At 31.3% G+C, this 25,111-nt stretch overlaps 1 protein-coding gene across 1 annotated transcript in view; it reads left to right on the forward strand.

The window, feature by feature from the left end:
- The window catches only part of stxbp5a (syntaxin binding protein 5a (tomosyn)), a 457,988-nt gene that overhangs the window by 305,921 nt on the left and 126,956 nt on the right, over positions 1-25,111 (forward strand). The window contains exon 8 of the mRNA XM_030128552.1: positions 15,441-15,564. Coding sequence (XP_029984412.1) covers positions 15,441-15,564 — 124 coding nt within the window. The remainder of the gene's footprint in view (positions 1-15,440; positions 15,565-25,111) is intronic.

The raw sequence follows: 25,111 nt of genomic DNA on the forward strand, positions 1-25,111 counted from the left end.
AAAAAAAAAAAAAATATATATATATATATATATATATATATATATATATATATATATTTTTTTTTTTTTTATTTATATACTTTTTTATTAAGTCAGTAGTACATAACAAAACATGTGAAAGACATGACAACAAACAAGATAAGACAAAACAAAAACAGATACTAATTGCATTTTCACCATTATACATTGGTGTGTGTGTGTGTGTGTGTGTGTGTGTGTGTGTGTGTGTGTGTGTGTGTGTGAGAGAGAGAGAAAATGAAAGAAAATGACAATAAATGATAATAAAAAAAGAAGAAAAAAAGCATTATCATTAACAGCAGTGGTAATAATAGTGATGATATTTGCATAATAAATCAAAATGAACAAAAATACGTAACTAAATAGTCAATAATACCAATAATAACAGCCAGATAAAGGGTATTGATAGAAATTGATAATGTTGTGGCTGTACGGGGGGGGGCTTTTACACAGACAAAAATGGTAATTGGTTTTCAGGCAAATTGCTGAGTAAAGAAAGAAAGAAAAAAAAAATTAATAAAATATTAATAAGAAAGAAAGAATGAATGAATGAATAAATGAAATTTGTAAAAATAAATAAATAAATAAAAATAAATGTAAACAAAATAAATAAATAAATTTCTTCTTCTTATTCTTATTATTATTATTAATAATAATAATAATAATTATAATAATAATATAGTTATTATTATTATTATTATTATTATTATTATTATTATTATTATTATTATTATTATTATGTAAAGAAATCAAGGTTAATGAAGTTACCATATTTAGTTCATTACCCATAAGTCTCAGTCTCTCTCTCTCTCTCTCTCTCTCTCTCTCTCTCTCTCTCTCTATATATATATATATATATATATATATATATATATATATATATATATATATATGTGTGTGTGTGTGTGTGTGTGTGTGTGTAAAAACACATGTAAGGTGAAAGGAACCTGTATTTTCTAACATTAGACCCACATCAGTGCTGCTCCAGACCCCTGTCCACATCCACATTCTCCTTTGAACATCATTCCTTACATTAGTACCATTACTTCCTGGTACCTAACAAAGCAGGTCCACTCACTGTTCATGCAGAGGTGGACCTTACAGACCCTGCAGACCACATTGGACCTGAGACTGTTGACTCACTGTCCTCACTGTAACTGTTTCTGTCACTGTCTTGTAATGTATGTAGAAATGACCAAAAATAGTCACTTTGCCTGATACAGGGTTAAAATGTACCTAATGTAGTGTTAAAAGGAATCTTTCCTTCTTTAGTGTCGCCACCTGCTGGTCAGTTTGTTCATCATTAAACCGGTCTTCTGTGTTTTCATCCTGTGATATTCTATGTGACCTCAGGTTCAAAACACACCTTTTTGTTAAATAAAATGGAGAAGTTTAACTCTTCTAAATTTGGGTTGTGGTTCGTCACTGAGGAGTGGTCGTGGGTCCTGAAGCCAGACCAGTTGAGAACCACAGCTGTAAAGGACAGACGTGCATTGCTGTGTCTCAGGAGGATATATTTCAGTGGGTTTTCTTCAGACACCTGTGATAACTACATCCATGAAAGCTGCTGCTGCATATTCATGAATCACTTCTGGCAAATGTGTGTCCTTGTGGACAGCTGCATCCTACTGTCCATGTCAGCAGCACACATCCACCCCCCCCCCCTTTGAATAAGACTCCGAAGTGTTTAGTCGCCTTGGCTCCAATTACATCCAAAATGACAAGTTTTATGAGCAGGTAATGAAGAAATTCAACAGAACAGGAAAATGTCTTGGACTGTAATTCAGGTTTAACCCTTAAAGACCCAAACAGCCACTGAAAACAGCAAGCATCTGCTGAAATAACTGCTGAACCCTTAGGAGTCTGAGCCGATTTTTGGCTGTTTTTGAGTACTTTTGATTTTGACTTTATTTACTATATATAAAAATGTTTATTATACTCATGTTTGGTATCTTTTTTTTTCAGCACAACTTCATCTATATCATCTGTCTATTATTTTTCCACTTTAACCTACTATATCAACACAGAAGGACAAAAAAACACACACAAAATATAAAATAGAATTTGAATTTTTTAAAAATAATTTATTGCATAAATAACACAAAGATGCTGAATGAACCTTTTCAAAGACTTTAAAAGTGAATATTGGTTCTTAAATATTCAATTAAAATTGTAATAAATCCAAACTACACTCAAATATTTGATATAAAAATGCTGAATGAACCTTTTCGAAGACTTTAAAAGTGACTATCGGTTCTAAATATTCAATTAAAATTGTAATAAATTAAAAGTATACTCCAATATTTGACATAAAAATGCTAAATGAACCTTTTCGAAGACTTTAAAAGTGAATATCGGTTCTAAATATTCAATTAAAATTGTACTAGATTAAAAGTATACTCAAATATTTGACATAAAAATGCTGAATGAACCTTTTTGAAGACTTTAAAAGTGAATATCGGTTCTAAATATTCAATTAAAATTGTAATAAATTAAAAGTATACTCAAATATTTGACATAAAAATGCTGAATGAGCCTTTTGGAAAACTTTAAAAGTGAATATCGATTCTAAATATTCAATTAAAATGGTAATAAATTAAACTATACTCAAATATTTGACATAAAAATGCTGAATAAACCTTTTCGAAGACTGAATATCGGTTCTAAATATTAAATTAAAATTGTAATAAATCAAAACTATACTCATATTTGACATAAAAATGCTGAATGAACCTTTTCAAAGACTAATAATAATACCAAAATAACCTGCAAAAAAGAATGACTCCATATTTTCGTCTCGGTTTGATGTGAAAAAAATAACATTACATTATGCCAAAAACAATGACAACTTAAAATTTTTTTGTCTTTGTTTTAGTGCAAAAAAATAACATTAAATTATGAAAATATTTACATTTACAAACTATGCTGTAACAATAAAATATGAATAACCTGAACAAATATGAACAACCTGAAATGTCTAAAGAAAATTCAGCACAATTTGAACTATTTTCTGCCTGTTCCTCAGTGTTTAGTGTCTGTGTAGATCTGATCCATCATGCACATGGACAAATGGTAGGTTGAGGCAGAATATTGTTAAAATTGCACACATTTTTCGTAGGAAATGTCAGTTTTTTCAGGTTTGTTTGGATAGTTTATAAAAGTAAGTATTTCCACAATTTAATGAGGGGTTTTTTTGCACTAAAACAAAGATGAACAGTTGACAATTTTAGTTTAGTTATCTGTGCATCAATTACATCCATGTGTCAAATCTTACTCAGATATTTTTCACTTGTTCCACTGGCAGATTTTTTTGCTTAATTCAAGATTTTATTTTATTTATTTATTTTTTTTGCTTGAGTCAAGATTTTTTTTTTTTGCTTAATTCAAGTTTTTTTTTTTTTTTTTTTTCTCTTAATTCAAGATTTTTTTCTTAAGTCAAGATTTTTTCCTAATTCAACTGTGTTTTTGTTTTGTTTGTTTTTGTAAATCCAAGTTTGTTTGTTTTTTTGCTTAATTCAATATTTTTTTTGGTTGATTCAAGATTTTTTTTTTCTTAATTCAAGATTTTTTTTAATTAATTCACTTTTTTGGGTTAATTCAAGAGTTTTTGCTTAATTCAGTGTTTTTTTTATTGCTTAATTAAATTTTTTGCTTAATTCAAGATTTTTTTTGCTTAAGTCAAGATTTTTTTTTTTTGCTCAATTCAAGATTTTTTTTTTGCTTAATTCAAGTTTCTTTGTTTTTTGCTTAATTAAAGATTTTTTTTCTGAATTCAAGATTTTTTAAATTAATTCACTTTTTTTGGTTAATTCAAGATTTTTTTTCTTAATTTAAGATTTTTTTTATTGCTTGATTACATTTTTTTCTTAATTCCAGATTTTTTTTTGCTTAATTCAAGATTTTTTCTTCATTCAAGATTTTTTTTCTTAATTCATGATTTTTTTTTTTTACTTAATTCAAAACTTTTTTGCTTAATTCAAGATTTTTTTAAAAAAATTTTTTATTTTTTTGCTTAATTCAAGCAAAAAAAAAAAAAAATCTGCCAATAGAATAAACTACAATTATCTTGCTAAGATTTCTTGAAATAAGATTTTTCAGATCTATTGTCTAAAAATCAGTTCTTATATCTCACTGAAAAGTTCCTCTTTAGATGATTATGTCTTATTTTAAGTGTGATGAAATATTTTGACTAGAAATGAGAGAAATTCACTTGGCAAGATTTAAGTTTTTTTCCAGTGTAATATTTTGATAGATGATGATAAATCACTTAAGAAAGGATAAATAGAGAGAAACATTCCTTTGGGAACTGCCACAAAAGTAGCACTGGGTCTTTGTGGGTTGATGTGGGAGTAAACGGAAGAGATCATGTGAGTAACTCCACCACGCTGACACTAACCTGGTAAATATCAGATGGTGAACGCCAAATAATTCAAAAGAACCCTCTCTGCTCTCCATGTGAAAACACTTTCCACAGTAAAGTCTGATTTTCTGTCAAACATAGACCTGTGAAAAATGACACCTGGTCCCCACACGCTGTAGATTGAGTTCATTTCCCCTTAAAAAAAAAACAAAAAAACAACCCTAATGCTATTTATTCTAGGACAAATGATATTATGCTGGCTGTGAGTATGTCAGGAGCTTAAACTCACAGCGATTCTCCATACTGACTCATTAAACTGTTTTCTGGAGAACTCAGCACATTCAGTGGTTCACTGAATGTGTCAAGTTCTGACACATTTTGGCTTAATTCAAGGTTGTGTTTGCTTAAGTCAAGATTTTTTTTCGTAATTCGAATATTTTTTTTTTTGTTTTTGTTTTTTTTTTTGCTTAATTCAAGATTTTCTTGCTTAATTCAAGATTTTTTAAAAATTAATTCACTTTTTTTTGCTTAATTCAAGATTTTTTGCTTAACTCAAGATTTGTTATTGCTTAAGTCAAGATTTTTTTTCCTAATTCAAATTTTTTTTTTACTTAATTCAAGATTTTTTTTTTTGCTTAATTCACTTTTTTTTTTGCCTAATTCAAGATTTTTTGCTTAATTTTAAGATTTTTTATTGCTTAATTAAATTTTTTTTGCTTGATTCAAGATTCTTTTTGCTTAATTTAAGATTTTTTTATTGCTTAATAATTTTTTTTTTACTTAATTCAATACTCTTTTTGCTTAATTCAAGATTTTTTTTTTGCTAAATTCGATTTTTTTTTTTTTTTTTGCTTAATTCAAGATTTTTTTGTGCTAATTCAAGATTTTTTTTTTTCTAATTTCAATTTTTTTTTTACTTAATTCAAGATTTTTTTTGCTTCATTCAAGATTTTGTTTGCTGCATTCAGGATTCTTTTTTTTTTTTTTTTTTTTTGCTTAATTCAATTTTTTTTTTTTTTTTTTTGCTTAATTTAAGCAAAAAAATAAAAAATAAAAAAATCTGCCAATAGAATAAATTAAAATTATCTTAGTAAGATTTGTTGAAATAAGATTTTTCAGATGTATTGTCTAAAAACAAGTTCTTATATCTCACTGAAAAGTTCCTGTTTAGGTGATTATGTCTTATTTTAAGTGTGATGAAATATTTGGACTAGATATGAGAAAACACTTTCCACAGTAAAGTCCGATTTTCTGTCAAACATAGACCTGTGAAAAATGACACCCGGTCCCCACACGCTGTAGATTGAGTTCATTTCCCCTTAAAAAAAAAACAAAAAAACAACCCTAATGCTATTTATTCTAGGACAAATGATATTATGCTGGCTGTGAGTATGTCAGGAGCTTAAACTCACAGCGATTCTCCATACTGACTCATTAAACTGTTTTCTGGAGAACTCAGCACATTCAGTGGTTCACTGAATGTGTCAAGTTCTGACACATTTTGGCTTAATTCAAGGTTGTTTTTGCTTAAGTCAAGATTTTTTTTCGTAATTCGAATATTTTTTGTTTTTGTTTTTGTTTTTTTTTGCTTAATTCAAGATTTTCTTGCTTAATTCAAGATTTTTTAAAAATTAATTCACTTTTTTTTGCTTAATTCAAGATTTTTTGCTTAACTCAAGATTTGTTATTGCTTAAGTCAAGATTTTTTTTCCTAATTCAATTTTTTTTTTTTACTTAATTCAAGATTTTTTTTTTTTGCTTAATTCACTTTTTTTTTTTGCCTAATTCAAGATTTTTTGCTTAATTTTAAGATTTTTTATTGCTTAATTAAATTTTTTTTGCTTGATTCAAGATTCTTTTTGCTTAATTTAAGATTTTTTTATTGCTTAATTAAATTTTTTTTACTTAATTCAATACTCTTTTTGCTTAATTCAAAAATTTTTTCTTTGCTAAATTCGATTTTTTTTTTTTTTGCTTAATTCAAGATTTTTTTGTGCTAATTCAAGATTTTTTTTTTCTAATTTCAATTTTTTTTTACTTAATTCAAGATTTTTTTTTTGCTTCATTCAAGATTTTGTTTGCTGCATTCAGGATTCTTTTTTTTTTTTTTTTTTTTTTTTGCTTAATTCAATTTTTTTTTTTTTTTTTTTTTTTTTTTTTTTTTTTTGCTTAATTTAAGCAAAAAAATAAAAAAATCTGCCAATAGAATAAATTAAAATTATCTTAGTAAGATTTGTTGAAATAAGATTTTTCAGATGTATTGTCTAAAAACAAGTTCTTATATCTCACTGAAAAGTTCCTGTTTAGGTGATTATGTCTTATTTTAAGTGTGATGAAATATTTGGACTAGATATGAGAAAACACTTTCCACAGTAAAGTCCGATTTTCTGTCAAACATAGACCTGTGAAAAATGACACCCGGTCCCCACACGCTGTAGATTGAGTTCATTTCCCCTTAAAAAAAAACAAAACAACAACCCTAATGCTATTTATTCTAGGACAAATGATATTATGCTGGCTGTGAGTATGTCAGGAGCTTAAACTCACAGCGATTCTCCATACTGACTCATTAAACTGTTTTCTGGAGAACTCAGCACATTCAGTGGTTCACTGAATGTGTCAAGTTCTGACACATTTTGGCTTAATTCAAGGTTGTTTTTGCTTAAGTCAAGATTTTTTTTTGTAATTCGAATATTTTTTTTTTTTTGTTTTTGTTTTTTTTTGCTTAATTCAAGATTTTCTTGCTTAATTCAAGATTTTTTAAAAATTAATTCACTTTTTTTTGCTTAATTCAAGATTTTTTGCTTAACTCAAGATTTGTTATTGCTTAAGTCAAGATTTTTTTTCCTAATTCATTTTTTTTTTTTTTTTACTTAATTCAAGATTTTTTTTTTGCTTAATTCACTTTTTTTTTGCCTAATTCAAGATTTTTTGCTTAATTTTAAGATTTTTTATTGCTTAATTAAATTTTTTTGCTTGATTCAAGATTCTTTTTGCTTAATTTAAGATTTTTTTATTGCTTAATTAATTTTTTTTTACTTAATTCAATACTCTTTTTGCTTAATTCAAGATTTTTTTTTTGCTAAATTCGATTTTTTTTTTTTTTTGCTTAATTCAAGATTTTTTTTGTGCTAATTCAAGATTTTTTTTTTCTAATTTCAATTTTTTTTTACTTAATTCAAGATTTTTTTTTTTTGCTTCATTCAAGATTTTGTTTGCTGCATTCAGGATTCTTTTTTTTTTTTTTTTGCTTAATTTAAGCAAAAAAATAAAAAATAAAAAAATCTGCCAATAGAATAAATTAAAATTATCTTAGTAAGATTTGTTGAAATAAGATTTTTCAGATGTATTGTCTAAAAACAAGTTCTTATATCTCACTGAAAAGTTCCTGTTTAGGTGATTATGTCTTATTTTAAGTGTGATGAAATATTTGGACTAGATATGAGAAAACACTTTCTACAGTAAAGTCCGATTTTCTGTCAAACATAGACCTGTGAAAAATGACACCTGGTCCCCACACGCTGTAGATTGAGTTCATTTCCCCTTAAAAAAAAAACAAAACAACAACCCTAATGCTATTTATTCTAGGACAAATGATATTATGCTGGCTGTGAGTATGTCAGGAGCTTAAACTCACAGCGATTCTCCATACTGACTCATTAAACTGTTTTCTGGAGAACTCAGCACATTCAGTGAACCTGACACACAGCGCCATTTATGATTAATGACACGCTGAAAGCAAAATTGATATACACCTAAAGAAATGGCAGCCGCAATTGGAAAAGATTGACTTAACCTGATGATGCGATCACGTCGGAATAGGAGGCAAAGTAATAGTTCATTTCAGATGAGCGATGTAAGACAAGCTGCAGCATTTGGGAGACAAGGCGATAAAGGTGGCCCCCGGTGGTAAATTCACACTCAAACAGTGGGTGCACATTCAGCCAGAACTGCAAAACAGCACACAGTGGGTAGAAGGGGAGGAGGATTTAACCCTTCGACAGCCACGAACAGGTCTGTGGCACTGGCCAAAGGAGTTTATCTGTCTGTTCCAGCCAGTTTTAGCTGATTTAGCACCACTTATTATCATATTATCCTCTGTATTTTATGTTTTTTTAGTTACAATCATGTATTTTTTCTATATTTAATTAGATTTAGGTTTATTCAGTCATCAAACATAATATTCCCTGTTGAAAAAATTAACCCAGTGCTACTTTTGTGGCAGTTTCCAAATGAGTTTTTCTCTTTATTTTCACCATTTAAAGGTGATTTATCACCTTTTTTTTGAATATTATCCTCTTTATTTTATGTTTTTTTCAGTTGAAATCATGTGTTTTCCTATATTTAATTGGGTTTAGGTTTATTCAGTCATCAAACATAATATTCCCTGTTGAAAAAATTAACCCAGTGCTACTTTTGTGGCAGTTTCCAAATGAGTTTTTCTCTTTATTTTCACCATTTAAAGGTGATTTATCACGTTTTTTTTTAATATTATCCTCTTTATTTTATGTTTTTTTCAGTTGAAATCATGTGTTTTCCTATATTTAATTGGGTTTAGGTTTATTCAGTCATCAAACATAATATTCCCGATTGAAAAAGTTAACCCAGTGCTACTTTTGTGGCACTTCCCAAATGAGTTTTTCTCTCTATTTTTAACCTATTTTTCACCATTTATTATAATATTATGCTCTTTATTTTATGTTTTTTCAGTTAAAATCATGCATTTTCCTGTATTTGAATAGGTTTATGGTTTATTCAGTCCTCATCCATAATATTCCCTATTTATAAAATTAACTCTTAAAGACCCAGTGTTACTTTTAAGGCACCTCTAAAATGAGTTTTTGTCTATTTTAACCAGTTTTAGGTGATGTATCACCATTTATTATGATATTATCCTCTCTATTTTATGTTTTTCAGTTAAAATCATATATTTTTTCTATATTTAATTAATTTTAGGTTTATTTAGTCATCATCCATAATATTCACGATTAATAAAATTAACCCATAAAGACCCAGTGCTACTTTTAAGGCACTTCCCAAAGGCATTTTTTTCTCTTTTTAACCATTTTTAGGTGATTTATCACCATTTATTATAATATTATCCTCTCTATTTTATGTTTTTTCAGTTAAAATCATGTATTTTTTCTATATTTAATTAGGTTTAGGTTTATTCAGTCATCAAACATAATATTCCCTTTTGAAAAAATTAACCCAGTGCTACTTTTGTGGCACTTCGCAAATGAGTTTTTCTCTTTATTTTCACCATTTGAAGGTTATTTATCACCATTTATTATAATATTATCCTCTCTGTTTCATGTTTTTCCAGTTAGAATGATGTATTTTCCTATATTTAATTAGGTTTAGGTTTATTCAGTCATCAGACATAATATTAACTATTTATAAAATTAACCCTTAAAGACCCAGTGTTACTTTGGTGGCAGTTCTCAAAGGCATTTTTATCTATTTTAACCATTTTTTATGTTGTTTATCACCATTTATTTTAATATTATCCTCTCTATTTTATGTTTTTTCAGTTAAAATCATGCATTTTCCTGTATTTGAATAGGTTTATGGTTTATTCAGTCCTCATCCATAATATTCCCTATTTATAAAATTAACTCTTAAAGACCCAGTGCTACTTTTAAGGCACCTCTAAAATGAGTTTTTGTCTATTTTAACCAGTTTTAGGTGATGTATCACCATTTATTATGATATTATCCTCTCTATTTTATGTTTTTCAGTTAAAATCATATATTTTTTCTATATTTAATTAATTTTAGGTTTATTTAGTCATCATCCATAATATTCACGATTAATAAAATTAACCCATAAAGACCCAGTGCTACTTTTAAGGCACTTCCCAAAGGCATTTTTTTCTCTTTTTAACCATTTTTAGGTGATTTATCACCATTTATTATAATATTATCCTCTCTATTTTATGTTTTTTCAGTTAAAATCATGTATTTTTTCTATATTTAATTAGGTTTAGGTTTATTCAGTCATCAAACATAATATTCCCTTTTGAAAAAATTAACCCAGTGCTACTTTTGTGGCACTTCGCAAATGAGTTTTTCTCTTTATTTTCACCATTTGAAGGTTATTTATCACCATTTATTATAATATTATCCTCTCTGTTTCATGTTTTTCCAGTTAGAATGATGTATTTTCCTATATTTAATTAGGTTTAGGTTTATTCAGTCATCAGACATAATATTAACTATTTATAAAATTAACCCTTAAAGACCCAGTGTTACTTTGGTGGCAGTTCTCAAAGGCATTTTTATCTATTTTAACCATTTTTTATGTTGTTTATCACCATTTATTTTAATATTATCCTCTCTATTTTATGTTTTTTCAGTTAAAATCATGCATTTTCCTGTATTTGAATAGGTTTATGGTTTATTCAGTCCTCATCCATAATATTCCCTATTTATAAAATTAACTCTTAAAGACCCAGTGCTACTTTTAAGGCACCTCTAAAATGAGTTTTTGTCTATTTTAACCAGTTTTAGGTGATTTATCACCATTTATTATGATATTATCCTCTCTATTTTATGTTTTTCAGTTAAAATCATGTATTTTTTCTATATTTAATTAATTTTAGGTTTATTCAGTCATCATCCATAATATTCACGATTAATAAAATTAACCCATAAAGACCCAGTGCTACTTTTAAGGCACTTCCCAAAGGCATTTTTTTTCTCTTTTTAACCATTTTTAGGTGATTTATCACCATTTATTATAATATTATCCTCTCTATTTTATGTTTTTTCAGTTAAAATCATGTATTTTTTCTATATTTAATTAGGTTTAGGTTTATTCAGTCATCAAACATAATATTTCCTGTTGAAAAAATTAACCCAGTGCTACTTTTGTGGCACTTCGCAAATGAGTTTTTCTCTTTATTTTCACCATTTGAAGGTTATTTATCACCATTTATTATAATATTATCCTCTCTGTTTCATGTTTTTCCAGTTAGAATGATGTATTTTCCTATATTTAATTAGGTTTAGGTTTATTCAGTCATCAGACATAATATTAACTATTTATAAAATTAACCCTTAAAGACCCAGTGTTACTTTGGTGGCAGTTCTCAAAGGCATTTTTATCTATTTTAACCATTTTTTATGTTGTTTATTACCATTTATTTTAATATTATCCTCTCTGTTTTATATTTTTTTCTGTAAAAATCATGTATTTTTTCTATATTTAATTAGGTTTAGGTTTATTCAGTCATCATCCATAATATTCCCTATTCTCTGTAAACTTAATTTGATTCTGATTTGAATTGATAAAGCACTTTGTGACTCTGTGAAAAGTGCTCTATAAATAAAATTTACTTACTTATATTATTTATTATTATATTATTATTTTACTGGCCCACATGATTGAAATGAAAAATGTGAGAAACTTGAAAAAATATAAAACCCCTGAAATTTCTAAAGAAAAATTAGTACAATTTTAGATTTTACTGAATAATTTTATTGGATAATCTTATAAGAAATAAAATAATCTGGCATTTGCTGTCCTTGGTTAGGAAGGAGGAAAATCAGGACAAAAATAGCCCGATTATCTTTAATGAACATTTGTCAATAATAAACTGAGGCATAATATTGTTAAAATTGCAATTAGTTTTCTTAAGACATTTTAGATTGTTCAATTTATTCACATTTTTAAGGAAACTTTATAGATGTAAACACTTTCATAATGTATTTTGTTTTACTTAAATTATACTTAAATTTCATTGGCCCACTTGAGATCATACTGGGTTGTATGTGGCCCTTGAGCTAAAATGAGTTTCACTTCCCTGTTGTAGAAGATGACGGTGTTTCCATGGTAACTACGGAGCCTCTGAACGTCCAAATGGGATGAATCTGATGACTGTTAAAAGATGACAAACTGTATTTTATACCAATTATTTACATATATTGACAGAATTAGTGGCTCAACAGGTATTGAACAGTTTAGATCAGTTGATGGTTTTGGTTGGTGGCGGTTGTTCAGGTCTTTAAGGGTTAATGTAACAGTATTAGGGGCAGAAAAGACTGTTCCTAATACACCGTCATGTCTGAGAATATTGTACGTCTCTGTATAAATGCCCCTGGGTGTAAATTCTCCAAATGCGACAAGCTTTGTAAAATTGCTTTGGAAGCTGTTGTGAGCTGTGCGCAGATTTGGTGAACGTCATCATATTTACTTAATGTCAAAACGATCGCTGGGTTTAATTATGAGCTTTGAAAAGGGCAGCAATAAGCAAGGGTGCCCTTTACTGGCATTCTTTGGTCATGATGTGTTTGTGTTTTCAATGATTGCTTGTCAGTTGATAAATCATCGCGAGGTTGCCAGGTTTACAGCCGCAACACAACTTTTCGGCTGATTGGGAGGAAGAGACGGAGACGGAGGACGTCTCAGATGATTCAGCGTGAGACGGTGACATGTCAGGATGTGCCTATTGCACCTGTTTTACTCTGGTGTGGGGTTTTTTTCCCTCGTTCCCAGGTTATATAGACACCAGTCTGTCCATGGAATTGTATAGTTTTCAACCTCTGCTAGAAATACTGTGGGGAATAGAATAGAATACAAAAGAATAGAATAGAATAGAATAGAATAGAATAGAATAGAATAGAATAGAATAGAATAGAATAGAATACAGTGCACTATAGCACAATACAATGCAATACAGTACAATATAGTAAAATATAGTACAATTTAATACAATATAGTTCAATACAATACAGTATAATACCGTACAATACAGTACAGTACAATATAGTACAACACAATACAATATAGTACAGTATAATACAATACAATAAAATACAGTACAGTACAATAAAATGCAGTACAATACAGTGCAATAGCCTTTATTGTCATTGTGTGGCAGAGTTTTCGACCTCTGCTATAAATACTGTGGAGAATAGAATAGAATAGAATAGAATAGAAAAGAAAAGAAATTAGGAATGCAACTTCAGTCAGTGCAACAATATTAACAAAACACCGCTACCGTGCTACAGAAATAAAAATAGAGTGAATATAAAATTGCAAAAACTAAAAAAATAAGATACAAAAATTTATTTAAACAAGTGATTCCAGACACAACAAACCCCGCCCCTCACACATATTGTAGCTTATTTTGGCAACAATCCAGCTGATGTCATCATGTCTATGCGTGTGCTGATGTCAGCATATCAATTGCCTCTATATAAGTTTGAAGTAAATTGAAACAAAATTGATGCTTTTGTAGACATGTGAAATTTTGGCCATAATAAGTAAATGGAAAAAAAAAAAAAAAAAAAATCATTAAAAATTTTACCTTTGACATATTTTTCCCAAAATGTCATCAGATCTATTCTGGGTCACTGGCAATCTATAAACCACATTTGGTAAGAATTCAACTAATAGTTTTGCTGCTAGAGCAGGGGTGCCCAATCCTGGTCCTCGAGATCTACTATCCTGGATGTTTTACATGTATCCCTCTTCCAACACACCTGATTCAAATGATAAGCCTATCATCAAGCTCTGCAGAAGCCTGAAAAATGACTGTCAGGTGTGTTGGAAGAGGGAAACATCTAAAACATGCAGGGTAGTAGCTCTCGAGGACCAAGGTTGGGCACTCCTGTGCTAGAGTGTTAACAAACAAAGAAACAAACAAACCGAACCAAAAACAATACCCCTTGCCTCCCCATGGGGGGGTGGGGTAAAAATTTACAATTTAACAAAATAAGAGTAGAGCTTAATAGGATAAAAAAAAATGAATATATAAAAATAAATAAAATAAAAATATGAATAGGTGCAATTTACAGTATTAACAGCATATATTTCCCATAAAAAATATGTATATCAATGTCAAACAGTATGTATATCTATTAACAGTATTAACAGTATGTATTTCCTATAAATACAGTCTGTATGGCTATGTAAAACAGTATGTATATATATTAACAGTATGTATTTCCTATAAATACAGTACGTATGTCTATGTAAAACAGTATATATATATATATATATATATATATATATATATATATATATATATATTAGCAGTATGTATTTCGTATTTCCTATAAATACAGTCTGTATGTCTACGTAAAACAGTATGTATATATATATAAACAGTATGTATTTCCATAAATACAGTATGTATGTCTATGTAAAACAGTATGTATATATATATATATATAAACAGTATGTATTTCCATAAATACAGTATGTATGTCTATGTAAAACAGTATGTATATCTATTAACAGTATATATTTCCTATAAATACAGTATGCATGTCTATGTAAAACAGTATGTATATCTATTAACAGTATTAACAGTATGTATTTCCTATAAATACAGTATGTATGTCTATGTGTATATCTATGAACCAGGTCTATATCAAAATAGTGCATTTATTTTGGATAAATATTGAATAAATATTGCATTGTTATTACAGGACAGAAGTTCATTGTTATACTTATTGCACAAAATTCACATTTGAAGGATTATTGCACATGATGGAAGTGATTCTGAGGATGCAACTGAGGGAAACAGTAGAACAGAAAGAAGAAACAGGGGTTATTCTGTGCTGCTCTCCATTTGGAGTGGAAAACTATCAAGCACGTCGAGTTTAAAGGTATAAATCAGAATATACCAGATCAGCCGATTTTGACGACGCTCATTGTTCCAAACTATATATAACTTTATGCAATGCTATTAACTCCGGAGAACCTCCACTTTTGCAGTCCTGAGGAAAATCACATACCCCATTATCCATTTTTCCATATTCAGCAAATGGGTTTCTCTAATATATATATGCATTTACGCCACAAGAAATGCTGTGAAGTCAAAGGCCAGACTCTTTTAGCTCACATTCTCCATCTGTTCCATAGTGGATAATCCCATGTCGGGGGTATTTAGTCCACATATCAGCGTCATGGACCGTATGGCTGTTGATACGCGACGATCTCCTACTGTACAGGAGATGGTGGCACATGATGTTTCATATTGCTCAACCGCTGAACACCCCCCTCTCTCTTTTTTTTTTTCTTCTTTTGCTTCCTGACTGTCGTTTCCTAGGCGATCCACTCAGTTGCCTGGCATCACGAGGGCAAGCAGTTCATTTGCAGTCACTCAGATGGAACTCTGACCATATGGAACATCAGAGGCCAGGGCAAACCCATACAGACAATCACCCCACATGGTAAGGAGGTGGAAACACACACACACACACAAGTACACTGCACACCATAGTTTCATTAAATCATAACTTTTACCTATTGCGTTCCCAAATATGTTGATGCTTGTTTTAATATAATTTAAGGACGAAGCTCTAATCCAGGGGTGTCAAACATGCGGCCCAGGTAGGGTGGTCCAATAATTTGAGAAAAAAATAAATTCAACTAGAAGCACTCGGAGAGCGCAGACCTCCGCCAAGGCTGATCAGTGCCCACCCCCACACCAAGGAGGTTATGTTTTTGCCAGGGTTTGTTTGTTTGTTTGTCTGTCTGTTTGTCTGTCCGTTAGTGTGCAACATAACTCAAAAAGTTATGGACAGATTTTGATGAAATTTTCAGGGTTTGTTGGAAATGGGCCCCCCCATGGGCCCCCCCACCCCCGATCACCCCCAAAATTTAATCATTTCTTCCTTATCCCATTCCCAACAAACCCTGAAAATTTCATCAAAATCTGTCCATAACTTTTTGAGTTATGTTGCACACTAACGGACAGACAAACAGACAAACAAACAAACCCTGGCAAAAACATAACCTCCTTGGCGGAGGTAATGAAAGAAGTCTAGGCACCTTCCCAAATTGTTCCAAATGTCACTTTATTTTATTTGCAAAGTTTTAGGTTGATATATTCAGTGAATGGCAGTGCTCAAGATAGGTCAACCTCACAATGTATTTTCGATATTGTCATATTGTGATAAAAAATAATCACAATTTTAGAGAACTTCTTTTCTCTCAGATGATTAACTAAGAGCGTCAATCTGACTCAAACAACATTAAATAACCATTTGCTAAGTTGTAATATCCAAAACAAAAAAGGAAACAATTAAAATAAAATATTTATATTTAGAGGGCTAAACCAAAAGTGCGTATACTCATACTTACAGATCTTTGTTTTTCAGCCAGTTGTCATGTACTTTCTCCAGCTTTTCAATGGCATGTTTCTTCAGAATTGTCGGAATAGATGCATTTTGCCACACAACCAAGAGCTCGTCAATTGTCTCATGACTGGCATTTCGGATGGATTTGCTCTCCTTCAAATGGTGGTGGAAACGCTGCAACACTTGCTTTACAGTTGGTAATGGTTTGTATCTTGTAATAGTCTCTCTGTCAGCATAGCCAATCAAATAAATTTCATTAGTTTGTCGTGTGGATGCCATAGTGAATGATCTAAAGGCAAGAACTGTGGAGAAGACGAGGTAGGATGGTTAGAGGAAAGATGACATCTTGAGCACTGCCTTCTTTTCACCCTATCACTTAGAAATTTTGCATAGATACACATTTCATTGAAACAAACAAATTGAGAAGGTGCCTTTGTTACTACAATGAAGTTGGATTTTCTGAACCACACTAGGCCCGGGGGTCAAAACCAGCCCACCAAAGGGTCCAGTCCGGCCCACGGGATGAATTAGTGAAACATAAAAATTACACTGAAGATTTGGGCTGCACGATTTTGGCAAAAAAAATAAAATCCCGATTTTTTTCCCCCTAAAAACTCGATTTTTGGGTAAAACTACAAAAGACAACAGAAGTCAGGATGTCATTTTTGTGAGCAGCCCTTAATGCAAGCCACTGCTCTGACCTCAAATCTGTGATGGTATCACGTGATGAACCCACAGAAGTTTTTTTTTCGTCATTAAATCTATATATACTAGTCAACATTTGCTAGGGATCAGTTTTATATTTGCACAATAATTGATGTTGTATAATATTTTGGGTGACTTCATATATTATGTGTGTACTTTGGTTAGTCATGTAAAGAAAAATGGACCAAAAGGTAAAAAAACATAAATTTTTATTGCACTTTCTGGCAAAAGGGTGATACAACCCTAGAAATTAGAGTTCACAACAATTACTCTTCCAATTTTGTTTTCACTGAAACCACTCAGAATGTTCTGAAACACATACGGTGTGATGTCAATAATGTGTGTGGCCACCATCCGCATCCGCAGGCTGTACTCCACTGGGAAAGTAAATTTTCAAGTTTCCAGAATTACACCCCCGAATATAGCAAAGTTATAGTCCTGATCCCTAGCAAATGTTGACTAGTGTAGAATGAAGTAGAGTACACAAACAATGTATAAAACAAGAAAATAACATAAGTTTGCCACGGGGAATACACTACAATAAAATGTCATCAGAGCAAATACTGATGGTTTTTTAGAGCCTTTTTGTTTCCAGATTTATCTAACTGCTTTCTGTTTCAAAAAGTACATGCCAACACCATGGCACACTGATGTCAACATTAACCAGGTTTGTAAACATCATTACTTTCGAATTTGCTTTTTTTAATTAATTAATTTATTTTTTTGTGACAAATAACAATGAAACCAGACGAACAATACAATGAAAAGAAAACTAAGACATAGTCTGGATAATGTAATTAAACTAATGACATAAACATAAGAAAATAAATAATAAATAAATAAATAAATACATTTTAAAAAAGGGAGGGGGAAGGGAATTACACTGTCTCAAAAAAATTCATAAACATTTGCCATTTATTATAGAATTGGTTCGAGTTTCCTCGCTTCGAATATCTAATTTTCTTATCTAACAGCTTTAAATAAAGTTCAGCATCTTTTAAAAAAATAAATAATATTTGGTTTTGTGTTCCAGAACGTACATTTGTGAATGAAAAATTTAGCAAGTAAGATGAAATCGATTTGACGATTTCCCGTTTTTAAAAATCGTCCTTAATGAAAAATCCGATTTCGATTTAACATCGATTAATCGTGCAGCCCTACTGAAGATATTAACAATCAAGAATGTCAAAATAATTTTAGGTCAATTCCATCTAAACTGGATCAGACCAGTAAAATACTATCATAATAAACAATAAATAATGAAAACCACAAATTTTTCTCTTTGTTTTAGTGTAAAAAAAGTAAAATTAAACAAAAATGTTAACATTTACAGACTAGCCGTTTATAAAAAATGTAAAAAACCTGAACAAATATGAACAACCTGAAATGTCTTCAGAGAATTAAGGGTAATTGTACCCATATTCTGTCTGTTATTAAATGTTTTGTGTATTTGTAGATCCACTGTGATCTGTATGTTGTAATGAACATATGAAAATGAGAAGCTGAGGCCAAATAAAGGCATAAATTGTTAAAATTGCACTTTTTTTCTCAATAAATTTCATTTTGGTCATGGTTCATGTTTTTCCACATTTTTTTAAAGGATGTAAAAATTTTCACAATATAATTTTACTTTTCACTCTAAAACATAGGAATTAGACATACAAATTTCGGAATTGATATTATTTATGTATTATTGTGTTATTATTTTAATGATCCGGCCCACTGCAGGTCATATTGGGTTGTATGTGGCCCCTGAACTAGCATGAGTTTGACACCCCTGCTCTAATCTAAACCATTGATTCTAAAAAAGTCATTAACGTACTCGTCCACATAAAAACACAAATACAGTCATGTATTTGGACAATGACATGAATTTACTAGTTTTGCCTCTGTGCACCACCACAACACATTTTTGTATTCAGGAAGTAGAACCATTTTAACCTTTTCAATGACGTTCACATTTGTGGACACATAGTTTAAAGCTGCGTATGACTTTCATCTCCAATGTCATTAAATCTATAAAACTGGAGTCATAGCCTAAGTAAGTCTTTCCGTAATTACTCACCTGAATCTCTTCCCTCATTTTCAGTGTACTCTACTATAAGCAATCCATTTGTTTACAAACAGAGCCGCTAAGTCAGTCAGGTATTTTTGGAAATTTATTGTGACGTGCATTGTGGGAAGCAGAGTCACACACAGCTGCAGTAGCAAGAGGCAGTGAAGCTGTTTCTGTGTTTGTTATGGCCGCATCGTGGAGCTAGACTTCCCACAACGCATGTTGCGACAAATTTCCAAAAATGCCCAAGTGACCAGGTTTTTTTGATCCCAACTTGTGGGTCTTTTTGCCCTCAGATTTGTCTGTAGGCCATTCCTTTTTTTCTCATATTTTCAGCAATCTTAGTTTGTCCAATTACTTTGGAGCCTGAAAACATAAGGTCTATGGTTGTCATTTCTAAATGGTTACAGTATTTTTTTGTTACACCCACTGAATTAAAGCTATACCTACTGATGTGGCATTTCTCACAGCACTTAGTGAAAGTTTGAACATGAACAACCCGCCTCCCTCCAAAGCCCCGCCCACTTCCCCCTGCCTGAGCTCTGATGCTCGCCTTCTCTCACCTTATGCGCGCGGAGGAAGCAGAGGTGCAGGTCCGGTCCACTTCGGTGTGTCCGCGGACCCCTCCCTCAGTAATCAGATGCATCATCCACCTGCGGCGGGCCCGCGGCCCCTGTTAGATCAGTAGACCCTGTATTTAAGGGTGTGGTCTGTGCGGTACTGGGTCAGTGTCTTCACTGCACCACGGAGATGAGGTGCGACGGGCGCGCGCACTGTGAACGCGCGGCCTCCGCGAATTTTCCGTGGACATTTGAGGTTTCATAGTCCATACATTTATCATCCACATAATCCTACATTGTGTGACACCAAGTACATGTACGTGTATGAGTCCCATGGTCATAAAAGCTGAGCTTTGTGCAGACCTGTTCAGTCCAGTACAGCTGACTTCCGGACTTTTATCTCCATCCTTCATTCATCAGACTCCCGTTTGTTCCCCTTTGTTGTTGTTTCTGTTCATAAATCCGTTTTTTTTTCCCTTCCACATGTGCATTTGAGTTCTATCCATACACATCCTAGACAGTAGACTGTGGTCAGTCACAGGAGCAGCGTGAGTGAAGCGTCAGATTCAGAGGGACACATATCGGATGTGAGACAGCGATAATGGATCGGATGCTGGACGGCCGTAATGGATGATTGACAGGAGGCTCAGCCAGGTTCGGCCAATTATTTTATTCGGACCGACTAAAATGATTGGTCAGACTTTTATCAGAAATATATGAGAATTAAACATTTTTGAGTTTCAATACCTGGTGGATTTCTTTTACATTTTAGTTTGACACATGCTTATTAGGAGCATTTTAAGATGACAAAAGAAAAGTGTAAAAATGCCACATCATACGGTATAGCTTTAAATCTGAGCTGTTAGGAACATCTACATCAGGGTTTTCCAACCTGGGGGGTCGCCTGGAATTCAAATGGGGCCTGAAATTTCTAGTAATTGATAACTAAATAAAAAAAAATTATTAATAAAAAATATATGGCGAGTTGAGAGACTTGGTTTATGTTCACTTTTGCTGAAAAAGTCACTTTTTCTTCAGTTTTTTTCTGTTTCTGATATAATAACTCAACTTTACTGTGAGCTTTTATGAACATCTATATGATCAGTAAATTAAATATAAGAAAATACCTGATGTTCACTTGAAAAACGCAAAATACAGAAGATTACGTCACAGTAAATGGTGATAAATCACTTAAGAAAGGTTAATACTATCAATCCATGTAAATAATTGGTGTAAAATACAGTTATTCGGACCGACTAAAATGATTGGTCAGACTTTTATCAGAAATATATGAGAATTAAACATTTTTGAGTTTCAATACCTGGTGGATTTCTTTTACATTTTAGTTTGACACATGCTTATTAGGAGCATTTTAAGATGACAAAAGAAAAGTGTAAAAATGCCACATCATATGGTATAGCTTTAAAGCTGAATTCTTTAAATCAAGTGGTAACAAGTGGTGCCAGATGCAACGAAGCCCGCCCCTCACACTTATTATAGCTTATTTTGGCATCGATCCAGCTGATGTCATCATGTCTATGCATGTGCTGATGTCAGCAAATCAACTTCCTCGATATATGTGCCAGGTTTGAAATAAATTGAAACAAAATTGATGTTTTTATAGACGTGAAATTTTGCACATTAGAAGTAAATGGGAGAAGAAAAAAGACTTTAAAAATTCATAAAAAATTTGAACTCTGACATATTTTTCCCAAAATGTAATCACATACATTTTGGATCACTGAAAACCTATAAACGAAATTTAATATGAATGCAACTCATAGTTTTGCTGCTACAGACATTTGAAATATCGCCCATTACACTGGTCTACAAGGAAAATGCTTCCAGAATAAAAGTAATGAAATTTTACCACATGAGAGTCACTGATAAAGAAAAATCAAGTCAAAAATGCTGGTTGGCTGAACTTTCCAAGATACAGCCTTGGGTCAAAATGTGAAATTCAAGAAGTAACGAGAGAATGGGTTTGACTCAAAAGGAATATTTGTCTCAGAGCTACAAGATCTACTTGAAAACACTGTCTGCACATTAGAATACATTCACTTTACAGGTTCTATTTAGTGGAAGATTTATAAAACTATTCTATAAATGTACATAAACCAATATATATGTGTAATAACACTTAATCATATACCTTGGAAACATCAGCAAATTGGCACTTTTGTCATTTATTTTCCAATTAATCTTATTAAAATAAGTAACATTTAGCACATTTAATCTCTGAAGCAAATCATTTCTAAAAAATTGTAGACCAGTGTTATAAGTAAAAGGGAAAAAAGTTATATTTTAAAAATTCATTAAAAAAATGTGAATTTTGACCTATTTTTCCCCAAATGTAATCACATCTATTCTGCATGACTGGTAATCAATAAACCAAATTTGGTATGAATGCAACAAATAGTTTTGCTGCTACAGACATTTGAAATTTCACCCATTATAAGTAAATGGGAGAAGAAAAAAAGATTGTAAAAATTCATAAAAAATTTGAACTTTGACATATTTTTCCCAAAATGTAATCACATATATTTTGGATCACTGAAAATCTATAAACCAAATTTAATATGAATGCAACTAATAGTTTTGATGCTACAGACATTTGAAATATCGCCCATTATAAGTAAAAGGGAAAAAAGTTATATTTTAAAAATTCATAACAAAATTTGAATTTTGACCTATTTTTCCCAAAATGTAATCACATCTATTCTGCATGACTGGTAATCAATAAACAAAATTTGGTATGAATGCAACAAATAGTTTTGCTGCTACAGACATTTGACATTTCATCCTTTATAAGTAAATGGGAGAAGAAAAAAGATTTTAAAAATTCATAAAAAATTTGAAATTAAACCTATTTTTCCCAAAGTGTAATGATCTCTATTCTGGGTCACTGGCAATCTATAAACCAAATTTGGTATGAATTCAACCAATAGTTTTGCTGCTAGAGTGTTAACAAACAAACAAACAAACAAACAAACAAACAAACAAACAAACAAACCAAAAACAATACCCCTTGCCTCCCTTTCGGGGGGGGGGGGGGGGGGGAATGTTTTTTTAAAAATCCTACACTTTGCAAATATTTGATGCTTCCGTTGCAGTCTGACACAACTAAGCCACTTATTGTAGTTTGTACACAGTAAAATCCCCAGTGTTTATATAACACTTAAAGAGTTAATTTTAACACTACCTCAGTGAACATATGGTCCCTATCTACAAAGTGTAAAATTTACACTGAACATAGTTACATTTCCAGAGTCAACTTTCCTATAGTAAGAATTAATATTTTACACTTCACTAATTAGTGTCAATCAAGTTTTACACAGTGAGAAGTAACACCCATAGTGTTATTCACATTCAACACTGAAGAGGTAAGTGTTAAGAAATAACTTTTCCAGTGTTAAACCTACTTAACACTACATGTTGATAAATAAATTACTCCAAAGAGTGTTGATTTTTAACTGCCTCCTACCAGTGTTACATATGATGTACTATAGTCCCAGTGTCTGCAGGGGCAAAAAAAAACATACAATTATTTCTGTTCCCAATTTATTCCAAATAAAAATGAAATATCGCAATTAAAAGTAAACATAAAATGACATGTAAAATGAAAGCCGCCGACCCGATATGACGTTATCCATTTGAAATTCGGTATTTGAAAACACCAACATTGACAACGACGACGTAACTTTATTCTTGCGCACAGATTCTGCTCGGATGGAATAACAAAAGCAAGAGTTTATTTACACAAACTTACAAAGGCAGTTTTTCGATGCGAGGAAGATGGCGACGCCAGAGTCCAACTTCTCACTCAGTTTGAGCACGGAGGTAGGTGGGCGGGGCTTTTCAGAGTCATTATTTTTTAACACTGAAAGGTATCTTGCTCTTATCGGTGTTGAATTAACTTTGAGAGAGTCGATTTACTTTAACACTGAATATATGACACTGACAGTGTAAAACCTCTGTTAACACCAATTATTTTCACCAACACTGGAAGTTATCTTGTTAAATTTTACTCTGTCCATTGTTGGAATAACTCCGAAAGAATTAAAATACTTTGACACTGCATTTTTTACACTGGTGAATTTACTGTGTATATGCAATAATAAAAGGCACTGACAGTCTAATAATGGTCATGTGATCTACTTTCCTCTTTACGGTGCAGGTTTTAACGACTCCTCTATCCGACTCCTACCAGTCATGTGACCTTCTTCATGCCTTTTTGTAGACACTCTTTGTTGCCCCTCCTCCTCCTCCTCCTCCTCCTCCTCCTCCTGTTTCCTCATTTCAGTCAGAGGAGTATTGTCAGTTCAATTATGTCGTCTGTTTGCTTTACTTTGTATCTGCACAAGCATACATTAGTTCTGGCGCTTTGTTTATTTAAGCCAGTCTGCTCTTTTGAAGATGTGTTTTATTTTAATCCATGTGTTCCTGTACACCTACTGGCTTTTTGTATGTCCACCCAGATGAAGGACCTGCAGAAATTATATGCAAGTCTGACAAATGGACACAGTGAGAGCAGGAAAGTCAGAAAGAGAAACAAAGTGGAAAGAGCGAAGGAAGTGAATGAAAGAAAGAAAGAAAGGCTTGGAACCAGTTTAACATGCTGGTTTAGTGTGGATGTGTGGAGGGGATTTCACCACACAACCACACAGGCTTTTTAATTAGTTGTTTCTCCCACTGCTGTATGCATAATTAGTTTGGTATTTAATGGGCAATTATGCAAATTCCTTTGACAGGTTTAACTAAGGCTTATAAGTCCTCCTTTAATTGTCTTTTTTTTTTTTTTTTTTTTAAATATCTGTTATTTAGATGTAGTTATTAAAAGTCGTTCTTAGTAGTTCAGACCTGCCTTTAGGGTCACTTTGACTCCTTTGTAGTAATTTACATTTAACCACATCCTTTGTATTGTTTTATTATTTTTCTGCACGTGTGATGCATGTAAACATTTACTTAACGTAAACACAGTGGGAAAAATCTAAATCTTACCAAGTGTATTTTTGTCATTTCTAGTCAAAAATATCTCATCACACTTAAAATAAGACAGAATAGAATAGAATAGAATAGAATAGAATAGAATAGAATAGAATAGAATAGAATAGAATAGAATAGAATAGAATAGAATAGAATAGAAAAGGCTTTATTGTCATTGTACTTCATGTTACAACAAAATTGGTTCAGGATGCCCTTACCAAAGTGGAACAATAAATAACAATAAATATAAAAACAGTAAAATACTCACCTAAAGAGTAACTTTTCAGTGATACATATAAGAACGTATTTTTAGACAATAGATCTTGAAAAT

This window comes from Sphaeramia orbicularis, chromosome 24 (genome assembly GCF_902148855.1).
Source record: "Sphaeramia orbicularis chromosome 24, fSphaOr1.1, whole genome shotgun sequence".
Classification (NCBI taxonomy): Eukaryota; Metazoa; Chordata; class Actinopteri; order Kurtiformes; family Apogonidae; genus Sphaeramia; species Sphaeramia orbicularis.